The sequence below is a fragment of the Boleophthalmus pectinirostris genome, unplaced genomic scaffold, assembly GCF_026225935.1.
Source record: "Boleophthalmus pectinirostris isolate CB_2022bp ecotype Guang Dong unplaced genomic scaffold, ASM2622593v1 HiC_scaffold_20, whole genome shotgun sequence".
Taxonomy (NCBI): domain Eukaryota; kingdom Metazoa; phylum Chordata; class Actinopteri; order Gobiiformes; family Gobiidae; genus Boleophthalmus; species Boleophthalmus pectinirostris.
The window spans coordinates 19,284,098-19,303,540 of record NW_026571153.1 but is presented as its reverse complement, the minus strand read 5'-3'; the positions used below and the strand labels follow the sequence as shown (position 1 = coordinate 19,303,540).

Sequence of the window (19,443 nt, the reverse complement as noted above, 5' to 3'; positions counted from 1 at the left end):
CAAAATTCGGAACAGTGATAGCGAACAATAAGACAAGCCAAAAGTTGAATTGACGCAATTCCTCTATGATGAACAGAAAGTTGGCCATATTGGATCAAATATCTGCCGTTAGTTTTGCGTGTTTGTAAAATGCTACTAGTGCCTGTTTTTTTTGGTCCAAATGAGCTCACATTTGGTATATTTGGTATATTTGGTATATTATCGACATGTGCACCAGGGCGAGGGCCAGCATCATGTTGTTTCTGTATATCTAATCTGTCTGCTTGACCTCCATATCCACTGTGTTTTTAGGAGGAAGAGGAGGGGCAGAGGGGCTAAAGCCAGAGGCCGGTCCGGAGGTCGTACACATCAGAGAGGAGTGAAAGCTCAGACTAGAGCTGCTGCTCGCTCCACTCTCCCTGTGAGTGAGAAGAACAGGACAGAACAGTGTAAATCTGTAGAGGAGCCAGAGACCACTGTAAAAAACACGACTGAAGCAAAGACAGGTAATGTTTGACTCATCAAATCATGAAAGAAGACACTCTGAAGTATTAAACTGTACTATATGTAGATAATGATTTTATAATTTTTTTCTGATCTAAATCTATGTAATAATAGAAATGAGTCCATTGACTTGATCCTGGTTTAGTCCTGATGTAGACTTTGTTTGGTCCTGTCCTAGTTTAGCCATGGTCTGCTAGTCCCAGTTTTATGATGTGTGCATCAGCCTGATATGAAAAATTTAGTTTTTATTATTTTCAACCCTCATTTATCTTTTATCTGTCTCATTGTGGACCTTTTATTTTACCACTTTGCTCTTGTAACTCTGCATTATCTTCATTACTGTTACTTATTACTGGTCAAACCCACTGTGTCTTTGACAGATGAAGAGACTAAGGTATTGTGTAATGGACAACCTGCCGTCTCTAAACCCTTATCAAACCACTGCAAAGACGAGCACGACTCAGCGGACACGTGTTCAGGGCAAATGAATGGAGTCTCATCTAAAAACCCACCTTCGCTGCAGGGACTGGACCCGGAGCTGCTACAGTCTGGAAAACTCAAGCTCACAGGTACAGAGCTCATCATCCCCGCCTACCTCCTGGTCTTCTTATTTTGAAAGATTTAAATATTGCTGGATTTCAGATGACAATACAACATTCTATAGGTTAGTTGTAATACAGCAAGTTCATTGGTGTAGTTACTAAAAGAAATGATCAGGTTGAACATGTGGGAATTTACCTTTTGGATATTGTATGGCAAAGTACAATGTACCGTATTTTCCACACTATTAGGCACTCTGGATTATAAGGCGCACATTAAATGGTCTATTTTCTATCTTATTTCACAAATAAACCGCACCGGACTTTAAATGAAACACAACAGTTGGATGGGTCAGTGGGAGTTTGTTTGGTGCGTTCACGGTGACTCTGGGCTTTGTTCAGTTGTGGCGTGTAGGGAGGGTGCTGTCTGGGACCACTGGATTGTCGGCGTGTTCGCAGTGACTCAGTTGTTCAGTTGTGTCTAGAAGTGGCACATTGCACTCGCTTTTTCGGTTCGTTCCTCCGTTCTGCACCTCGTCGGTGTGGAGTGATGAGTGTGGCTGCGGGTGTTTTTCACTGTGAGGTCGCTGTCTGATCCGTGCGTGTTTGTGTGCGCTGTGGGTGGTGCGGCTTTGTAGTTTACTGAAGTTGTGTTGGGACACTCGAGTGGATTCGTGTATGGGGCGCTCTGGATTGCGGGGTGCGCAGTCGTTTTTTGATGGGGTTGGAGGCTTAAGAGTGCGCCTAATAGCCCGGAAAATACGGTATGTCAATGTTATCAACAGGGAAAAGTGTCTCTTGCGCCCTATCTGGGATTATGACAGCATCGCATTCACATTGAAAACCTCCAATTAGTAGTTAAACATTTAAAAAGATGATGGAGCACTTCCTCTATTTATTGTTTTCTGTTTGAGAGAAGAACTCAGCCAAATATGCAGGATTTGTAACATGGGCCTTTTTAAAAATAAGCAACAAGATGACATTTAGATTAGGAAATACACCATAGTTTAAGTTTTTGCTATTGTCCAAACCTTTTTGTTGTTTTGTTTCTGGGACAGGTACAGTGGACAGACTGGGACGTGCTCTGGTTTTCACAGACACAGATGCTTCAGAGGAGGGCTTCACTGAGGGGGAGATGGCACGAGTGTTGGCCTGTTATCACCAGATAACCAGGTGAGGAGACTTACGATGATCATTATGAATCTATAGACTGAATGCTTTGAAATGTTATTATTTTATCTGTTTGAAAATGCACACATTAAATAATCTTTAAGTTCATCATTCCCAAAGTCTGCAACAATTGCTTTTAAACTGCACTTGTATGGAAAAAACACAAGTTAGTTTCCCTGTCCAGGTTTAATTCTGGTTTGATTCTAATTTTAAACTAGTATTGATACTTTGCAGCTGATATCATGAACATTTCCTGGGGGTATGATGCTAACTGTAGGCATTGCTCTGTCTCAGGCTCTGTTAGACTTTTATCTGAGCTTTTATTTAACACAATTCGACCAGAAAAAAAAACACACACACACACACACACGCGCAAAAAGAACACCACAGTTCAGACAATATTCAGATACATAGATTTACCCTTTAATACATGAAATACCAAGGCTGTGTTCAAAGTTGTGGCCTGATTAATGCATAAAATATTAGATCTGTCAACCGAAAATGTAATCTGCTATCAGCTCGATTTCTTCCTTTTTTTTTTTTTACCTTTGTCTGATAATAGTATATATTCAATTTTAAGTACATGCACTTGAAATTGAATTACCCTTGAAATGAATTTATCTTAATTTGAGTTCCTTTGTGGTACTTAATTAATGATTCCTATTATGTTTAATCCTGTGGTTTTAATCAGCGCTCCTTTATTCCTCGCCCTAACTGTATTTCCTGTTATCGTTCTTCATCAGCCCGGCAGCCAAAGAAAAGGGTCTCACGCTCTTAATGGACAGCAGACGTGCCCCTCCCTCTCCCATCTGCCTCTCTGCACTTAAACTCTTCCAGGTGAATGTGGATCAATGTGTTAGACGCTAGTTCAGGTTGTTAGTTTTAATTCATTGAGAGGTAACAGTGAGCTGCCTTATGTTCACAGGAGCAGGTTCCTGGTGGTCTCGGGTCGGTCCTGGTTTTGGTCGAGGAGAATCAGGAGTGTACCTCTCTGAACCTGGAGGGAACTGAGGTGAGGCACTTGTGTAAATGTATTTATTTATTTATTTGCTCAGGTGAATCAATCAGTCAATCAAGTGATCCCACATTTTGGTTTAGAATGATGTCATGTCATTTTATATTTCTTTATTTTAATTTTTTTTTCTTTATTTTTTCTGTGTGTGTATTTGTTTCTGTTATTGTCACATATATGTCCTATTTTGTACTGTATTTTGCATTGCATTTTACTTTTTTTTTTGGTTTTGCCTTTGCCTTGTCTGCAAAGAAAAAAACAAGAATGATGTCATGGCTAATGGACCACTTACACAACAGCAAATTACAAGGCTTGTTAGCAGTGGTTCCCAAAAGTGGGTTTGGGCTTCCCTGGTGGCCTCTGAGGCATTATAGACAGGGCAAAACAGCCATGTGTGTTTTGAGATGGGTAAACCATGCTTATCTCTGAATGTCTAATCTGTCTGTCCATCATACTCATCTGAACACAGATCAGACAAGGGCTCAGACTACATGTCTCATATAAAGCATAGGAAAAGTGTTGGCTGGCCAATTGCAGTAGGATCACAGGCTGCATCAACTATCTAAACAATAGACTGTTTATGTGAATGGACATAAGTCACCCGCTAGCCTCCACATTCCAAATAGGAAGTGATCATGGGGGCGCCTCTGGCTCCTACAACTCTGTTTACAATTGACTTTACAAATTGGAAAATGGTCGCGACTCTCTTTGTAACTGCCGCAGTGAGCTTCGCTGTTAAAATGTCCATATAAACCCACTCTACATGATCCAGGTGCTTTTAGTTCACTATTATGTCCATAAATAACTTCCTGTACCTAACATGGACCTGGCTCCAAATTTGCTCCTATAACTGCTAGCCTCATGAGCTTCATTTGACTAGAGCTGAGCGCTGTGGGTGATGCCCTACTCCCTTTAGACCAGTTGTTTATACAGTCTATGGTCTAAATATATCTGCCATGGACAAATAAGAGTTCCTGTGGCTTTCTCATGTGCACTTTAGTGACCTCATATGTGCACTTCCCTATCCTTCTTCCATTAAACATCCATGTGACAGAAATTTAGATTGTGGAAAGATTTCTCTCATTCTGTCTTTGTGTAAATGAATGTGATTTCAACCTGAGACCAGACCGCCCCAGGAAAATACTGATTATGATTGATTACATTAAAGTAGTGATTAGTTTATCTTTTGGAAACACATTTGGTCTTGTAACTAAAACTCATTTGGCTTGTTAGAAAGATCCTTCAATGTAAATACTTCTGTTCCCTTTTTCTTGCTAATCTTGTCAGGAAGTGATAAATGCAAGTGAATATGGAGGCAAATCAGATCAAGCACATCTGGTCACACCTCTGTAGGAGTCGTCACCTTCTCACTTTGAAATGTATGTCTTCTGGTCATCTCAGGATATATAAACTTGGTGCTTTGTAAAATTGTGGGGCATACTGGGCAGATACTGGGGAGATACGGGGCAGAGACTGGGTAGAGACTCGGGTCAAATGGAGAAGGGACATGCTGCTGGAGGAGAGGCAGTTGGACTGTGGCCAGGGCAGGCCTAGGCCCTGTCCATATCTGCTGTAACAAGAATAAACTTTGGTCTATATTCCAAAAACTCACTCTCAAATGGATTCATTATTTATCTTCAAGAGATCCAATCCATAAACAATATATCAACTTCTATACAAAGAATATTTTCTATCTATCATGGCTTCTTTCAAAAGCAACCACCCACAGTATCGTGCAACACAAGTATATAATATATTTAATTCTCCTTTGTCTGAAAATGAACTGAGCAAGGCTTTCGTATTGTTTAACATCTGTAATCCTTGTGTATGAAACCCAATATATGCAGAAATAAATGACCATGTGTTGTTTGATGTGCAGCATATGGCTCTACACTGAGTTATATATATACACACACACACACACACACACACAGTCCCTTACCATTGAATGGGTAACAGCCTATTGGTTTTGCATTGATCAGCAGTTTCTATGTTTGACACGTGTTTCGGGTTTTAGTTTGGCCCGGGTTAAGTCACACATGTTCAATGGTGGGCTCCCACTCAAAGATAATTATGGTTGTTGCAGCTGCAGCTTTCATTTAAACTCATATTTAGTGTGGTGTAATTTATAACTATGTCCTCCATACGCTTTGTAATTTAACATGTGGACAATATAGAAAACTGTAAACACTGCACTACTTTGATTTTCTCATGTTTTGATTTAGTTGTTAAAAAAATTCTGTGTTTACATGTCGACTTTAAATTTGTATCGTAACCAAATAAAATAAACAGTAACAAATGAGTGCAGTCGAAATGTAGACTTACTTTGGTCCTGTTCTAGTCCAGGTTTAGTCCAAGTTGCCAAAAGTATAAAAAGTCTGATACTAATTGATGCTAAAACTAATATCAAAATTAGTTTCTCTTTTGAGCAAGTATCAAAAAAAAAAAAAAAAGTCTCATTAATACAATTTGAGCTTTCTGAACAGTTTTAGTGTCATTTTGAGCTTTATCTGAGCAACTGTCTTAGGTATGGTATCGAAATCAGTATAGAGTATTGAATCAGTTCTTTAATATCGAAATTAAGTTTGAAATTTTAGTATCATGTACACTAGTTTACTTCCAATTTTGATGTGGTGCAGCTATAGAGTAATAAACAATTTCAATAGAGCTTTAAACTGTGGTGAAATGTCTAAACTTATCACCACCAAACCACATTACAGGTCTGATCTATGAGACTGTGAGACCCCACTTACAATGAAGATGCATGTTTACATATTTTTGAGCACGTATAATTAAATAGAATTAATACCTAAAGATTCCTGCAATGTGTTTCACCACTTAATGTTTTTCTTGTAAAGCAGATTGAATTGCACTTCTGTATGAAATTGGTTATTGGTTACTTACAGTCGTTTATCTGTTTTCGTTTCTGTTTCCAGGTCCACACAGTTAAAGGGACCAGCGTGCTGCAGCAGTACGTGGACAAACAGCAGCTGCTCAAAGAACTGGATGGAGATTTCAGCCATAACCACTCAGACTGGCTCTCCTTCAGACTGGTGAGAGCGGCTTTTTGCAGTGAAAAGTTACTTCAGGTTCTCAGTTACTTTTATACAGCTTGGCTTTTGTATTACGTGTAGAGTTAAGCCCTAATTCGCCCTACTTAAAATTAGGCCTGAAAAATATATCCCGGAAATATCGATATCGCAACACTGCCTGATGCAATAATCACTATAGTTTTTGGAAAGTTAAATGGACAGAAAGTCATATGTTTTTCCTCATTAAAGCTACCATTTGAAAATAGAGTGGTGGACTTTCCCCGTTGTACTCTCATAGTGGCCCATGTGCGTATACTAGTCTATGTGCTCTTATACTTGTTTTGATGCAACTCAAGATCATTCTAAATCTTATCAGGAAAGGTTCATTTCTGTCCTGTCAATGTGATTTTTTGTGTACTTGCTCAAATGAGTATTTAGTTTCATTACTAGTTTCAGGATCGATCAATATCTGATTTTTGATACTTTGACAACTGTACTTACTACCATATTTTTCAGACTATAAGTCGTACTTTTTTCATGGTTTGGATGGTCCTGTGACTTATACTCCAGTGCAACTTATATAAAAAAATTTTCAGGCACTCTAGGCTTGTGTGTCAGTATCTGCTACTCCTATTACTCCTATACCACTGTCACTTGGCTCTACTGCGCATGTCTCCTGCAGAAAAAGCCCCTGTCCTGCTGCAAGTAGCAACAAAGTGACAACCAAAACCATCCTGTCGGGACTCAGAAAGGCCGGAATAATTCTAACTGGAACTGATGCTACGTCTGATGACAGCTACGCAGAAGAGGAAGCTGCGCTTTGTTTGGAGTTGCTCAGAAGTGACACCAAAGATGAACAATTCAATGGTTTAGTGATTTGGAGTGAGAAGTAGAGTTTGGTAAACTAGTTCTGTTGTTAATGCTGTAGTTATCTGAATAATTGCTCATATGTGATATTAACAGCCTGTACTATAACTTGACTTTCAAGATGAAATGTTGATTCCTGGTCTCTGATTTTATAAGATAACTTAGTCCAGTGTGACTTATATATGTTTTTTTCTTCTTCATATCACATTTTTGGCTGGTGCGACTTATACTCCAGAGCGACTTATAGTCCAAAAAATCCGGTGCTTAATGAAATCTTTGGTTATTTGGTCAACTCACGACACTTGAAAACACTTATTATAGTGTGAAATTTCTTGTTAGCCAAAGCTCATCCCTGCTTTGGTGATTAGTGACTCTCTATAAACAATTTAAGAGAGGATTTTACATGGGAGGAAGTGAAGATAAGATGTTTTTGGCAGAGGAGACAGTGTTGTGTGTTGGTGGTCGGATATTTGTGGTCTTCTTGATTAACTGTGTGAAAGAGTACAAAAATGCTCTCTCTTGTGTCCACATGTGTCCATGCACATCCCAAATCTGATTATTAACTGATTATTGGAGTTATCTGATTACTGAAAAGTCACGTTACATCAGTTACAGTTACATCTGATGTGAGTTTCTTTCTTACTGTTTACATTTGTTCAGGTTTTGACAAGGAGTTTAGGCAAAAGAGCAAAAGGGCAAACTAATGTGTCAAAAACAAAAACAAATTAGAAAATATTACAGCTCAAAAAAGTTATTTTAAAATCCACTGTACTTTCAAGTATAACAGTTACCAAGTATTTTTGATGGTCAGATTTCTCTTGTGCTCTAAACACACACCAACAATCAGATCTAATTATCTGATTATCTCATTATTGTACTTATGTGTTTATACTGGCCTTGTAAATGTACCCACTGACTGTTTCTCAGATTGTTTATGGTGTTCTTATATATACACAGCCCAGAATGAGGCTCCTATTGACCTCTCCCATAGCCGCCGCTTACATAAACAGAACAGTGGAAGTCAATGCTGTGGTGGACTTGCCTATTGCTTTGGTTCAATAAAGATTTCATTTTGCAGAGTCTGGAAAGTTTGACGGAGCGATGTGAGAGTGCACTGGAGCTACTGGGAGAAGCACTGCAGTCTATGGAAACCCAACAAATGCCAAATAACATTAAGGTACAAGTCTCTATTGTAAAAATGTATACAGGATTGACAGAAATGTTCAATTAATATTCAATTTAAAGATGTAAGTATAAACAAAATTGTATAAAAATGACAGTGTGAATGGTGCAATCAGCAAATTAGAACTGCTGCTTTGGGGTGATATTTAGAAAAATACAATTTTCAGTTTTTTAAAAATAATATTCCTGTAACGGTATTAGGTCAGTCTAACAGTAAATGTATTAGTTAAGGTTCAAGTATGAATCAAATGTGAAATGAGGGTGAAATTACAGTGCAGAAATAACACTTTGTAACCTTATTTGGAAGTTTACATTTTAAAGGTTCTGTACTTAACTTTTACTGTCTTAAAAACATGAAAAAAAGAGAACTTGTTCATTTTAAATAATTTGCAGAGTTTTGCAGTTACTCCCTCACTTACCTTATGCATTTTGAGCATCCAGATTATTCACAGTGAAGAGTACAGAAGCACTGTTCGTAGCTCTGAGACCAAAGGTTGTCAGAACTAACAATGCTTATCACTCACTTCCTGATGCTTGGACAATAAATCATTTTCTAATTAAATGCACACAGCATGCAGGGGACTTATTTTGATCCACCTCCAGCTGCTGTGGTTCAGGCAAAAAACATGTCCTGCAAAACCACCACTAAACATTGCTTCTTATTGTGTGTAAAAGCTGCTAACTCCCTACAGAAATGCCTGAGATTCTTATATTAGTGTAGCAGTCATATGTCTTCTCTTAAATGTTCATGCTCCTGGACTTGTTTAAAATGTGCACTGTGAACTGAATCTCAATTTAAAAGAATAAATCAAATCTATCTGCAAAAGCACAGACATTCAGCTCTTTTCAAATGGCTCATGTTTTGTATGATTCTTATTCCCCAGGCTGTTCCTCTGAGCATCGCACAGCACAAGGAGCTCATGTCCAGCGTTCTGGCCGACCAGCGCCTCACAGAGCTGCAGAGGCGGGGCGGGGCTTGGCTCGCCGGGCTGACCAATAGTGCGTCAGGAATGGCACAAAAGTCACCAGACTGCAGGTTTGAGAATCAACACAGAGGTGGGCCTTTGGGGTGGTCAAGAGTATCGAGAATCAGATACTAATCAATGTTAAAACTATAATCAAAGCTAGATACTCATTTGAGCAAGTAACAAGACTAAAAAAACTCATTCACAGGAAGGAAATGAACTTACAATGATCTTGGGTTGTATAAGACCACATAGACAAGTATACAGCCATGGAAGAGTCTTTTTTATTATTGTGATACTGGAATCGGTATTGATTATTGAGTCTATTCCTCAGAATCAAAATCGAGCTTGAAATTTTAGTATAGCGACAACACTATGCGCTGTATGGACAAAAAAGTATTTTATAACTTTTCCACTCATATAATATATTTTCAAAGCCAGGGTCAAATTAGAGGATCTACTTCTTTTTTCAGGCTTTGTTTCATGGTATTGTTTTTGATTCTCAATCAGATCATATATTTACAATCCTTCAAAAATGGACCAAAACACCAGTCCATTTATCGAAAAATAAGTGTAAAGTTTCCTTTTTCTTTTTTTTTAGAATTTTTTTATTTACTACTTTTTGCAGGTTTTTGGCATTTTCTTGATTTTATAGACAATATACTTGATTGTTACCACTCCACTCAGCTAGAGCCAAGGAATTAATAAAAACAAAGATGGTAAATGTAAACTTACTTGGACCATAACACTGATATTCTAATTCTTCTCTTTCAACGTAACTTTGACTTGAGCACTATTGACACTGATCCTTGTGTTGTGTCGTAGAGCCTGCTCTGGCTGCTACCTCCAAACTATACGACAGTGTGGATGACGCCCTGCATCGTCTGGTCCAAGTGTCTAATCAGAGAGGCTGCAACCTGGACAAACTCGGGCGACTCGCTGGCCTCGTCGACAAACTGGAAAAAGTCTGTATTTATAGTGTTCACATTTAATTATATTGCATTTGCACAGAAAATAGAAATTCACAAAAGCTGTATTATAATAGGGACGGGACTAGACACAATTCCTGCACGACAAGATAATTACATTTTGACATGTTAACAGTATTCATTATTCTTGCTCCAAGTTGAATGAGAAAAATTATATAAAGGTATTGTTCTATACTTAGACTACAAGCGATCCACATTTGAATCATTTTATGTAATTCATTTTTTGTAGTTTAAAAAGCACGTATTACTTCTACTGCTCAAAAAGCCTGCATTACAGATTCAAGGTCCCGTATTAAAATTGAAATTGACTTGAAGCTTTAAGCCTCATTAGAATGTTGTTACCTCCTCAGAAACAAAACCGAAATAAAGTGGAGACGAACTCAGGCTAAATATGCCGAGAATGTGTGTTAAACATGTGAGAATGAAACAAAAAACAACTCCAGGTATGTTTGTGATGAGGAAACAACATTATAACATACACTACATGCATGAAGTATCATTTGAATTACCAGTTGTCTTTTTGTTTTTAGGTTACAGGGACAAAAATCAGATGATGACAGGCTCAGTTCTGCTTTAAAAAAAACTTGACTGTGTGTTATTTGTGTGTATTTGTGTGTGTCCTCAGTGCGATAAAGAGATAGAGAGAGTTCAGTCACAGCTGGAGGATTTCAGAGACCCTCCTTTGTCTCTGAGCAGATTGTCCCTGAAGCAGCAGAAGTTCAAGACCTTCAGGGAGACTGCCAATGTGAGTCATTCATTATGCATATTTACAAAACATTTAAATCCATAAATACAAGCATCACATTCACAATACTGTTCTCACATGCTTAATGGGAGTGGGAAGAAGTCTGACCTTATAACCTCCTCCCTTTTTATTCAAAAGAACTTTGTTTAATATCAGAAGAACTTCCTATTGCTCTTGACACTTGACGTAATACAAACAGAAATGATCCAATTTCAATCCAGTTCCATAGTGGTAAAAGAGAGAGAAAGAAAAATAGCAAATTAGTAAAAAAAAATACTTTAAATTAATTAAGCTGATTCACTGTTACTGAAGTTACTTCAAAACTACACTACAATTGCTTTACTTTTAAGCCACTCTCACCAAAATAACTGTGAGAAGATGCTGAACTTTTGCGCTGTATATGGACTGAACCAGGACTGAACCGAGGACTAAACCAGGACTGAACCTGATCCAGGACTGAACCAGGACTGAACCAGGACTGAACCAGGACTGAACCAGGACTAAACCAGGACTATACCAGAACTGAACCAGAGCTGAACCAGGAATAAACCAGGTCTAAACCAGAACTGAAACAGAACTAATCTTGGACTAGGACTTGGAATCTAGGACTGCCCCTGAGAGAACCCCGAGCCCGTGGAGCAGGGTGTCGGGCATCAGCTGCAATTAGCTCAGAGCTCTGCGTTGGTCCTTTCGCCCACGGTTACCCAACGGTCTACCCGGGAGCACCCCATCCCGACACTCTAACGATGGTGTTTCACTGCTGCTGATATCGCAGTGATTTTAGCAAATTTGTATGAAGAAAAACAAAAAACCCGTTACTTCGATCCAGGTTAAAAAAGCATTGTAACGTGCGTTACTGACATTTGCACCGAGTAAAATATTACATTTTTTCCCTGTAATGCCTTTATTCATTACTGCGTTACAGCTAAAAGCAATGCATTACAGTAATTTGTTTCTTTTATAACTCATTACTCCCAACACTGAGCTGATTTCACAACAAATTTCTATGGAAGCAAGCTGGAGGAGGCCCTCTTCCAGACCAAGTCAGGTTTGCTGAGATACAAATCCACTCAGTGCAATAAACACAACCAACATGAAAAATCATGCTTTTATTTAGCTTTTTTTTTAACTAAAAAGTTACACATTGTGGCTTTTAGGTGGTATAGAAATTCAACTTTTTTATATAATGGTGCTTTCTAAGGCAGTTCATATCCTGTCTTTTCTAGTGTAAACAATAGACCAAGCCTTTGATCAGTGATGAATAATTGATATGAAATAAACTAATGCGTACACTTTGGCTGTCCTCCAGTGCACTCATTTCTCTTCTTTCATGATCTGTATATCCGGTGTTGCCTGTAGAATAAACACACTTGTTCACTCCTCTAGGATCTGCACAGTGAGACTCTGGCTGTGCTCGCCGAACTGGAGACCTGGTCTGAACTGGACTGGGCTGGACTAAACCAGGTCCAGATCAAACTGCCCCCGGTGCGAGAGAGACTGAGAGACATGTCCCACTGTCTGTCCGACTGTTGGACCACTCTGGACAACACTCAGAGGCTGCTGTCCACGCTCACCGAGGTACAGACCACTAGGGATGAAAATACTATTAGAATCTTATGAAGAATATCATCAAGTTGTATATTTTTTGTCACTCATTTCACCAAGTTATAAATATTGTGACAAAAGGTGACAAAATATTTACCTTTTTCATGATATTCTAATGATTAAATTTGAATGGGTGTAGTTAGCAAATCACAAAGGCAGCAATTATTGAAGTACCAAAAATATGAAAAGTAATAAAATAAAAATATGTCCAGGGGAAGAGCATATGAGAGAAGACTGTGATCTATATAGCTAAATTAATACTAGAATTGCATAAATGCATTTCAGAACATTTTCAGAAGAGTTTGTGTGAGTTTAGACATAACAAACATTTTTTTTTTTTTTTGGCTATTTTATCTTTATAATTACTTTAAGTGGAACTACACACTTAACCTGTGGACTAACGAACAGAATAAGTGAAGAGGAGGGATGGAGTCTGGACATTTGTGGAATAGTGTGCTTGTATCCACACTTCAAACTCTGCCCTTGCATTCCGGTATTTGTAATGCGAACAGTCCTGAGTGATGCCACCAACTACTTAAAGGGCCTTGATTGTGCTATTTTCTGATCTATGACAGCATTTTAACATGGGTAAAAGCTCACAGGAGTTCATTTTGCATAATATCGGACCTTTAAAATTTCATGTTTTTGACCAGGAAGCTGAAAATGTACCTAGTTTGCAATAATAAAAAAACAGAAGGATCAGACAATCATTATCAAACTTTTTCTTTTTCTTTTGGTTTTATTCTTAGTGTTTTGCTGATCCCTTCACTTACACTACCAGTCAAAAGTTTGGACACACCAACAAATTTATTGTTTGTTTTTCCTAAATTTTTACATTTTTGTTTTTATACATACGGAAGACGTCAAATATATGAAGCAAGATATATGGAATTATGTAGTTAAGGGAAACAAAATCAAATCAAAGTTTGGCTATATTGAATAGTTGAATATGAAAGATATTTTACTTGATGTATTTGATGTCTTCTCTATATATATCAAATGTAGAAAGTAGTAAATATATAGAAAAAAAAGGAATGCAATGGTGTGTCCAAACCTTTGTCTGGTAGTGTGTATCAGCTGTACTTTCTTCTCCAGGCCACGCAATGGTGCGACGCCGTGTCCTCCCCTTCCCCCACCTCCACCTGCCCTCTGGCCTCTCTGCCCCCCATCCCCCCCTCGCGCTTCCAGGATGCCCGCTCTCTGGCCATGGAGCTGGGCGGCGGTCAGCTGCTAGACCTGTGGACCCAAACCGTGGAGCGATACCAGCGGACCGTAGCCCAGGTCAAACCGCGATTCCTCCAGTCTGACCGGAGCCACCACCAGAACCAAGGGAAGCCCAAGACGCCCTCGGCCAGCAGCGCGTGGGACCTGCTGGGGCCCGAGAGCGAGGGGGAGTGGGGAGGGGACGGAGGTCTGCAGTCCTGGGGGTCCCTGGCTTCGCTGTTCAGGCCGCAGACTTGTTCCACGCTGAAGATCGGAGACGAGAAAGGGAACAGGAAAGAGACGGCTAATGGGGGAGCAGGGGGAGGGAAGTTTCTGCATAATCTGCTCAATCCAGCGAAGAAGAGCGTAAGTTGCTTTGGTCTTGTTTTCATTCATTATAGGGTCTATTTTTTGCTAGTTTTTGTTATACCTGTAATGTTGTTTCTTCATCAATAACATACCTGGAGTAGTTTTGCTTCATTCACATGTTTAGCACACAGACTCTGCATATTTAGACTGAGTTCTTCTTTCATAACAGAAAACATCGCACCTTATGATTTAAGATTAAAATGACTCTAGTGTATTGTAGAGTAAGTGCAATTGAGGCTAAGGAATAGCTGTTAACTTGAAAACTATCACTTCATCACATCACAAGGTGGGACAGAGCATTTTGAGCTTTGGAAATGTAGACAGATTAATAAATAAGGGATTTCTCAAACTTGTGAATGAAATAAAACACAACTCCATGTACCGTATTCCCCGCACTATGTGGCGCTCTGGATTATAAGGCACACTGTCATAGAATGGTCTATATTCGAACTTTTTTCACAAATAAACTGCACCGGACTTTAAACGAAACACAACAGTTGGATGGATCAGTGGGAATTTGTTTGTCGCGTTCACGGTGACTCTGGGCTTTGTTCAGTTGTGGCGTGTAGGGAGGCTGCTGTCTGGGACCACTGGATTGTTGGCGTGTTCGCAGTGACTCAGTTGTTCAGTTGTGGCTGGAAGTGGCACATTGCACTCACTTTTTTGATTCGTTCCTCCGTTCCGTTCCTTGTCCGTGTGGAGTGATGAGTGTGGCTGCGGGTGTTTTTGGCTGCGGTTGGAGGCTTAAGAGCACGTCTTATAGCCTGGAAAATACGGTACGTTTTTGAGGAGTTTAGAACATTCTAACATGGCTTAAAATACAAGAAATACAAGAAATACAAGAGTCATTGTTGCATAATATAGGACCTTTAAAGGAATAGTTGAAAGAGTTTTGAAAGAAAAAAAAAAGTTTTGATTTTCAACTTCATAAATTGACTTTAATGAACTGTGTCATACTTTTTATTGTTAGTAGGGTTGAGACTAGAAACATCCCACAAGATGTGACACAATGTTTTGACACAGTGAATTAGATTTCCTAGTTTTTCATTTGTTGACTTTTGACTTTTGACAATGCATTTATTATGTCAAGTTTTTCATTTGTTGTGTTTTATATTTATGCTGTCATTGTTGAATGTTTTTCTAAGATCAGAACATAAGTCACCAGTATTTCAACATTTTGTGTCATTTTATCTTGTCCTGTCTCTCATTCTATTCCACCACATTTGGTCTACGCCCTCTCCAGAAAATCTATACAGTCATCTAATTCTTTTTTAATACTTTCTTAGTTCTTTTGCTTTTTACTCTTTTATTCCATTATTCTATTATTTATGTTTTAATGTTGTTTCTTCATCAAAAACATATCTGGACTTGCATTTAGTTTTATTCACATGTTTAACACACAAGCTCTGCATATTAAGGCTGAGCTCTTCTCTCAAACCGGAACACTATTTTCCACATTGTGATGTCATGTGATAATACAGGAAGGCTCCACTGTGTTGTTAAACTCACACACCATCACTAGAATCATAATAATGTACAGTATAATAATATAATAATTTCAATTGCCAATGTCTACTGAACTAAAGGTGAAATGTAGTTATTAACTTGAAATTTACCGCTTCATAACATCACAAGGTGGAACAGAGCATAATGACCATTGGAAATGTAGACAGACGTGTGAATGAAACAAAACACAACTTCAGATATGTTTTTGATGAGGTTACAACATTATAACATGGCTTAAAGATCACAAGAGTCAGGTTAACAAACTATTTTCTCAGTTTTCTGCTCATGCACATACACCTCTGACTTACAGCATAACCGTGCACTCATAGCACTCAGGAATATTCTAAATTACAGGAAGAGTCACGTTAGGAAACTGTAACTCTGAAACAATGAACGAATGAGTGCAAAGGAAGTGGGCCCAGGGTTTAGTCTGGGCTGAAGCTAGTACACTTCACTCTAAGACCTGTTAATACAACAATGAAATGTAATCAAAGGTAATAAAAAGCCTGAATAATGAATATCTCAATTCAACTTTTACTTATAGTCGTAGTGTGCATCTGTGTTTTTGTTTGTTGATTTTTACTTTGAGCAGGTTTACATCTCCACAAACATGACTCTTATTTGGTCTGGAAGTGGCCTCTTTTTACATTCCATGGAAATATTGTTCTGTTGGTGATAATTTTCCACAGTATGTCATAAAGCATCATGGAGAATGTCCCAAAGTTTTGTTTTAATTACATTTTGATGAAGGTGATGTGCCGTCTCCAGAAAGTTACATAGTGTTGCTTTCATTCAAATATTGCCTTACACTACTGTATATATTTTCTCTTATCATATATTTAGTGTAATGTCCTTGTCTCTCTCAGCCCACAGAGTCCCCTGTGCCTCAGAAGCCCGTTCGAAAGCGCCACCCGAGCTTCGACCTCCAGGCCCTGCTCGCCCCACGTCGCGGCGCCGCCTCCCCCAAACCCCTGGACTCCCCCGGGGCGCCACCCACCCGCCACTCCCCCATGTCCTGGCTCGGGCGCCGGGCGCTGGCAGACCCGGTCATAGCGACGGGCATGGCTGCTGTGCCCGGGTGGAGCTGTGCGGGTGCGGGAGGGGGTGGGGGAGGGGGAGGAGGGGTACTGATCCGGGGGGTGGAGGTGAGCAGTAAGGAGGTGGTGGATCACACAGGGTCTCCACGGCAACACGTTCTGCTGAGTCGCGCTGAGAGGGAGATGGGGGCTACAGAGAGAGGAGGGACCACGCCTCAGAGGTGGGTGCATGAGTTTGATGAATTTCATCACATCACAGGATGTAGTGTTTAGATACAGTAAGGATAAAACTCTGCTGGCTCTATATTTTCAAATGATAGTAGTAGTAGTAGTAGTAGGTAGTAGGTAGGAGTAGTAGTAGGTAGGTAGTAGTAGTAGTAGTAGTAGTAGTAGTAGTAGTAGTAGTAGTAGTAGTAGTAGTAGTAGTAGTAGTAGTAGGTAGTAGTAGTAGTAGAAGTAGGAAGAGGTAGTAGTAGTAGTAGTAGGAGGAGGAGGAGGAGGAGGTAGTAGTAGTAGTAGTAGTAGTAGTAATACGTTTATTTGGTCATTTTGCAGCACTATAAAACAACACATAGTCTACAACCTCATGGATCATGACCAAAAGGGTTTAGGCTGAAGTAAAAAAGTATTTATAACACCTAACTAGGGCTGTGCAAAGATATTGAAATATTGATTTATCGTATCGTTTAATATGATGATACAGTATCGATATCGTGGGCTGCTGTATCAATATATCAGCAAAAGAATTTTTTACTAAATTATTTTGCTACAGTGCTACAGTTTTTTTGCTTGTTCAGAGGAAGGAAACTTGTTTATGCAACACATTTGTAGTGTTTTAGTGTAGTTGTTTTAGATACAGCAGTCTGAAAGTGGCTCCTCGGAAAACTCTGCTCAAAACAGGTCAGGGGGGAGTTGACTAAATATTTTTTAATGACAAAACAAGGAGTTGGGATATAAAATCTGGGACTTTTCCTATTGGCAAGTATGTGACCCTCTTAGAATTTTTTCTGTCAAATCTGGGATGGTCGAGCGGGGACATTTGGAAATTTGGGGTGGAATGACCCAGATGTGGTTTACTTAGACAATGGATCTAGTCTTCTTCGTGTTTCAAAGTTGCACAATGTAACTTTTCTGGTTACTCCCCGTCTTATCAAATAGTTCACATGGCATCACAACATTCTTGGGCAGGGCAGAATTATATTGTGTTGTTAAGTGTTGAGTTTAATATGGCAAGTCTGTGGAGCCAATCCCAAACAAATAATGAAAAGGTTCAACATCTGTGGATCATGTTTTGTCTTACAAAACATTGAATCTTTTGTAGAGTTATATAGACCCCTGCTCTCCATCTGAAATTGTAACATCTAAAACATGAATCGTCTGAAATCCACTTTTATTGTTATTAATTTAGTATTTAATTATCTTTAGGGCCAGGCACGTTAACACGTTAATTTTGCGTTACCTAATTAATTCCATCATTTTAACGCCGTTAACACAGTTTTAAATTTTTTTTTATTGTAAACGTCTGTTGCTCATTAGCTTTTATTTTGAAAAAGTCCACCGCGAGCGTTTCTTTAAGTTTGTCGTCTTTTCTTTACACTTTTTTCACTTTTTTCCACGTGAGATGCAACGTGTCCGAGCCTCCGCTCATCGTGGGCTCTGTCCGGCCGCGGGGTCGGCTGCGACCAGCTGTGAGCTCTGAGCTTCCGTAGGCTCCTAGCTCCGACCGGGCCATGGGCGCAGATTCACGGGCCTTTCTCTTTCTTCTCCTTCTTCCAGATGCCTCTGAGGCGTCCAAATAGAGGGGTCCAGTGTGGTTTTCGTCACTGCGGTCTCGCTTACATAATGCTATTACAGATTATTCGTGGAGATCCGGACGATTTCATGATATGATCCCGACTCAATGAAATATGATTGGCTAAGATAACTGTCAATGTCAAACTTTGTTCCAGCCACCAGGTGTTTCTTTAGTTCAGTGCTGCAGGAGCAGTCACTGATTTACTCTGATATCATTGGAAGAAAAATTATGATTGGTCCATTTCTATTCCATTATATTAACCCTTTGTTTCATAAGAAATATTAGTCCAAGTTTATAACAATGATCTATAAATTATTACTAGTGTAGTGTTTATTACTCACTGAATAAAAAATACTGAAAAAATATATTAGTAGTACAAAAATGAATTCAATATTTTTTCTTGAACCTTTACTGAATACCTTGAAGGCTCTGAGGGTTCCCCTCTGAAAGAAATACTGTTTGCACAAATGCATGGCACTTTCATTTACATTTCCAATAAAAGTGCGCTATATGCTACTTTTTAATTCATTAATTGGTTTTGATTACAACATGCAATTAATCACAATTAATCACTCTCGAACTCATGTGATTAATAATGTTTATTTTTGCCCAGCCTTAATTATCTTAAATACAGATATATTTCCTTTGTCTTGCAGTAAGCTGTACCTGTTGTGGTGCCGCATGCTGAGCTCCGAGCGTCAGTACGTGGCTGTGTTAAAGGGGGTGGAGGAGACATACGTGCCGCTTCTGCACCTGTCAGATGCTCCTATCTCTATCAGGGGCAAAGACGACATCCTCTTCCCCTACTGGACCACCCTCTGCAACTTCCACTCGCAGTACCTCCTACCGGCCATGGAAGGCGCCCTGGTGCAGAGTCTACTACAACAGGACTGCTTCAGCAAATATGTGAGTAGGGTTGTCAAAAGTACCAAAAATCTGATACT

At 39.3% G+C, this 19,443-nt stretch overlaps 1 protein-coding gene across 1 annotated transcript in view; it reads left to right on the top strand.

The window, feature by feature from the left end:
* arhgef40 (Rho guanine nucleotide exchange factor (GEF) 40) overlaps positions 1-19,443 on the top strand; it is an 82,858-nt gene that overhangs the window by 35,890 nt on the left and 27,525 nt on the right. Inside the window, 15 exon segments of the mRNA XM_055156462.1 lie at positions 292-485; positions 864-1,052; positions 2,081-2,195; positions 2,936-3,029; positions 3,118-3,204; positions 6,141-6,257; positions 8,182-8,280; positions 9,170-9,321; position 9,364; positions 10,078-10,215; positions 10,865-10,984; positions 12,371-12,562; positions 13,685-14,158; positions 16,534-16,925; positions 19,156-19,405. Of these exon segments, the coding sequence (XP_055012437.1) occupies positions 292-485; positions 864-1,052; positions 2,081-2,195; positions 2,936-3,029; positions 3,118-3,204; positions 6,141-6,257; positions 8,182-8,280; positions 9,170-9,321; position 9,364; positions 10,078-10,215; positions 10,865-10,984; positions 12,371-12,562; positions 13,685-14,158; positions 16,534-16,925; positions 19,156-19,405 (2,614 nt within the window).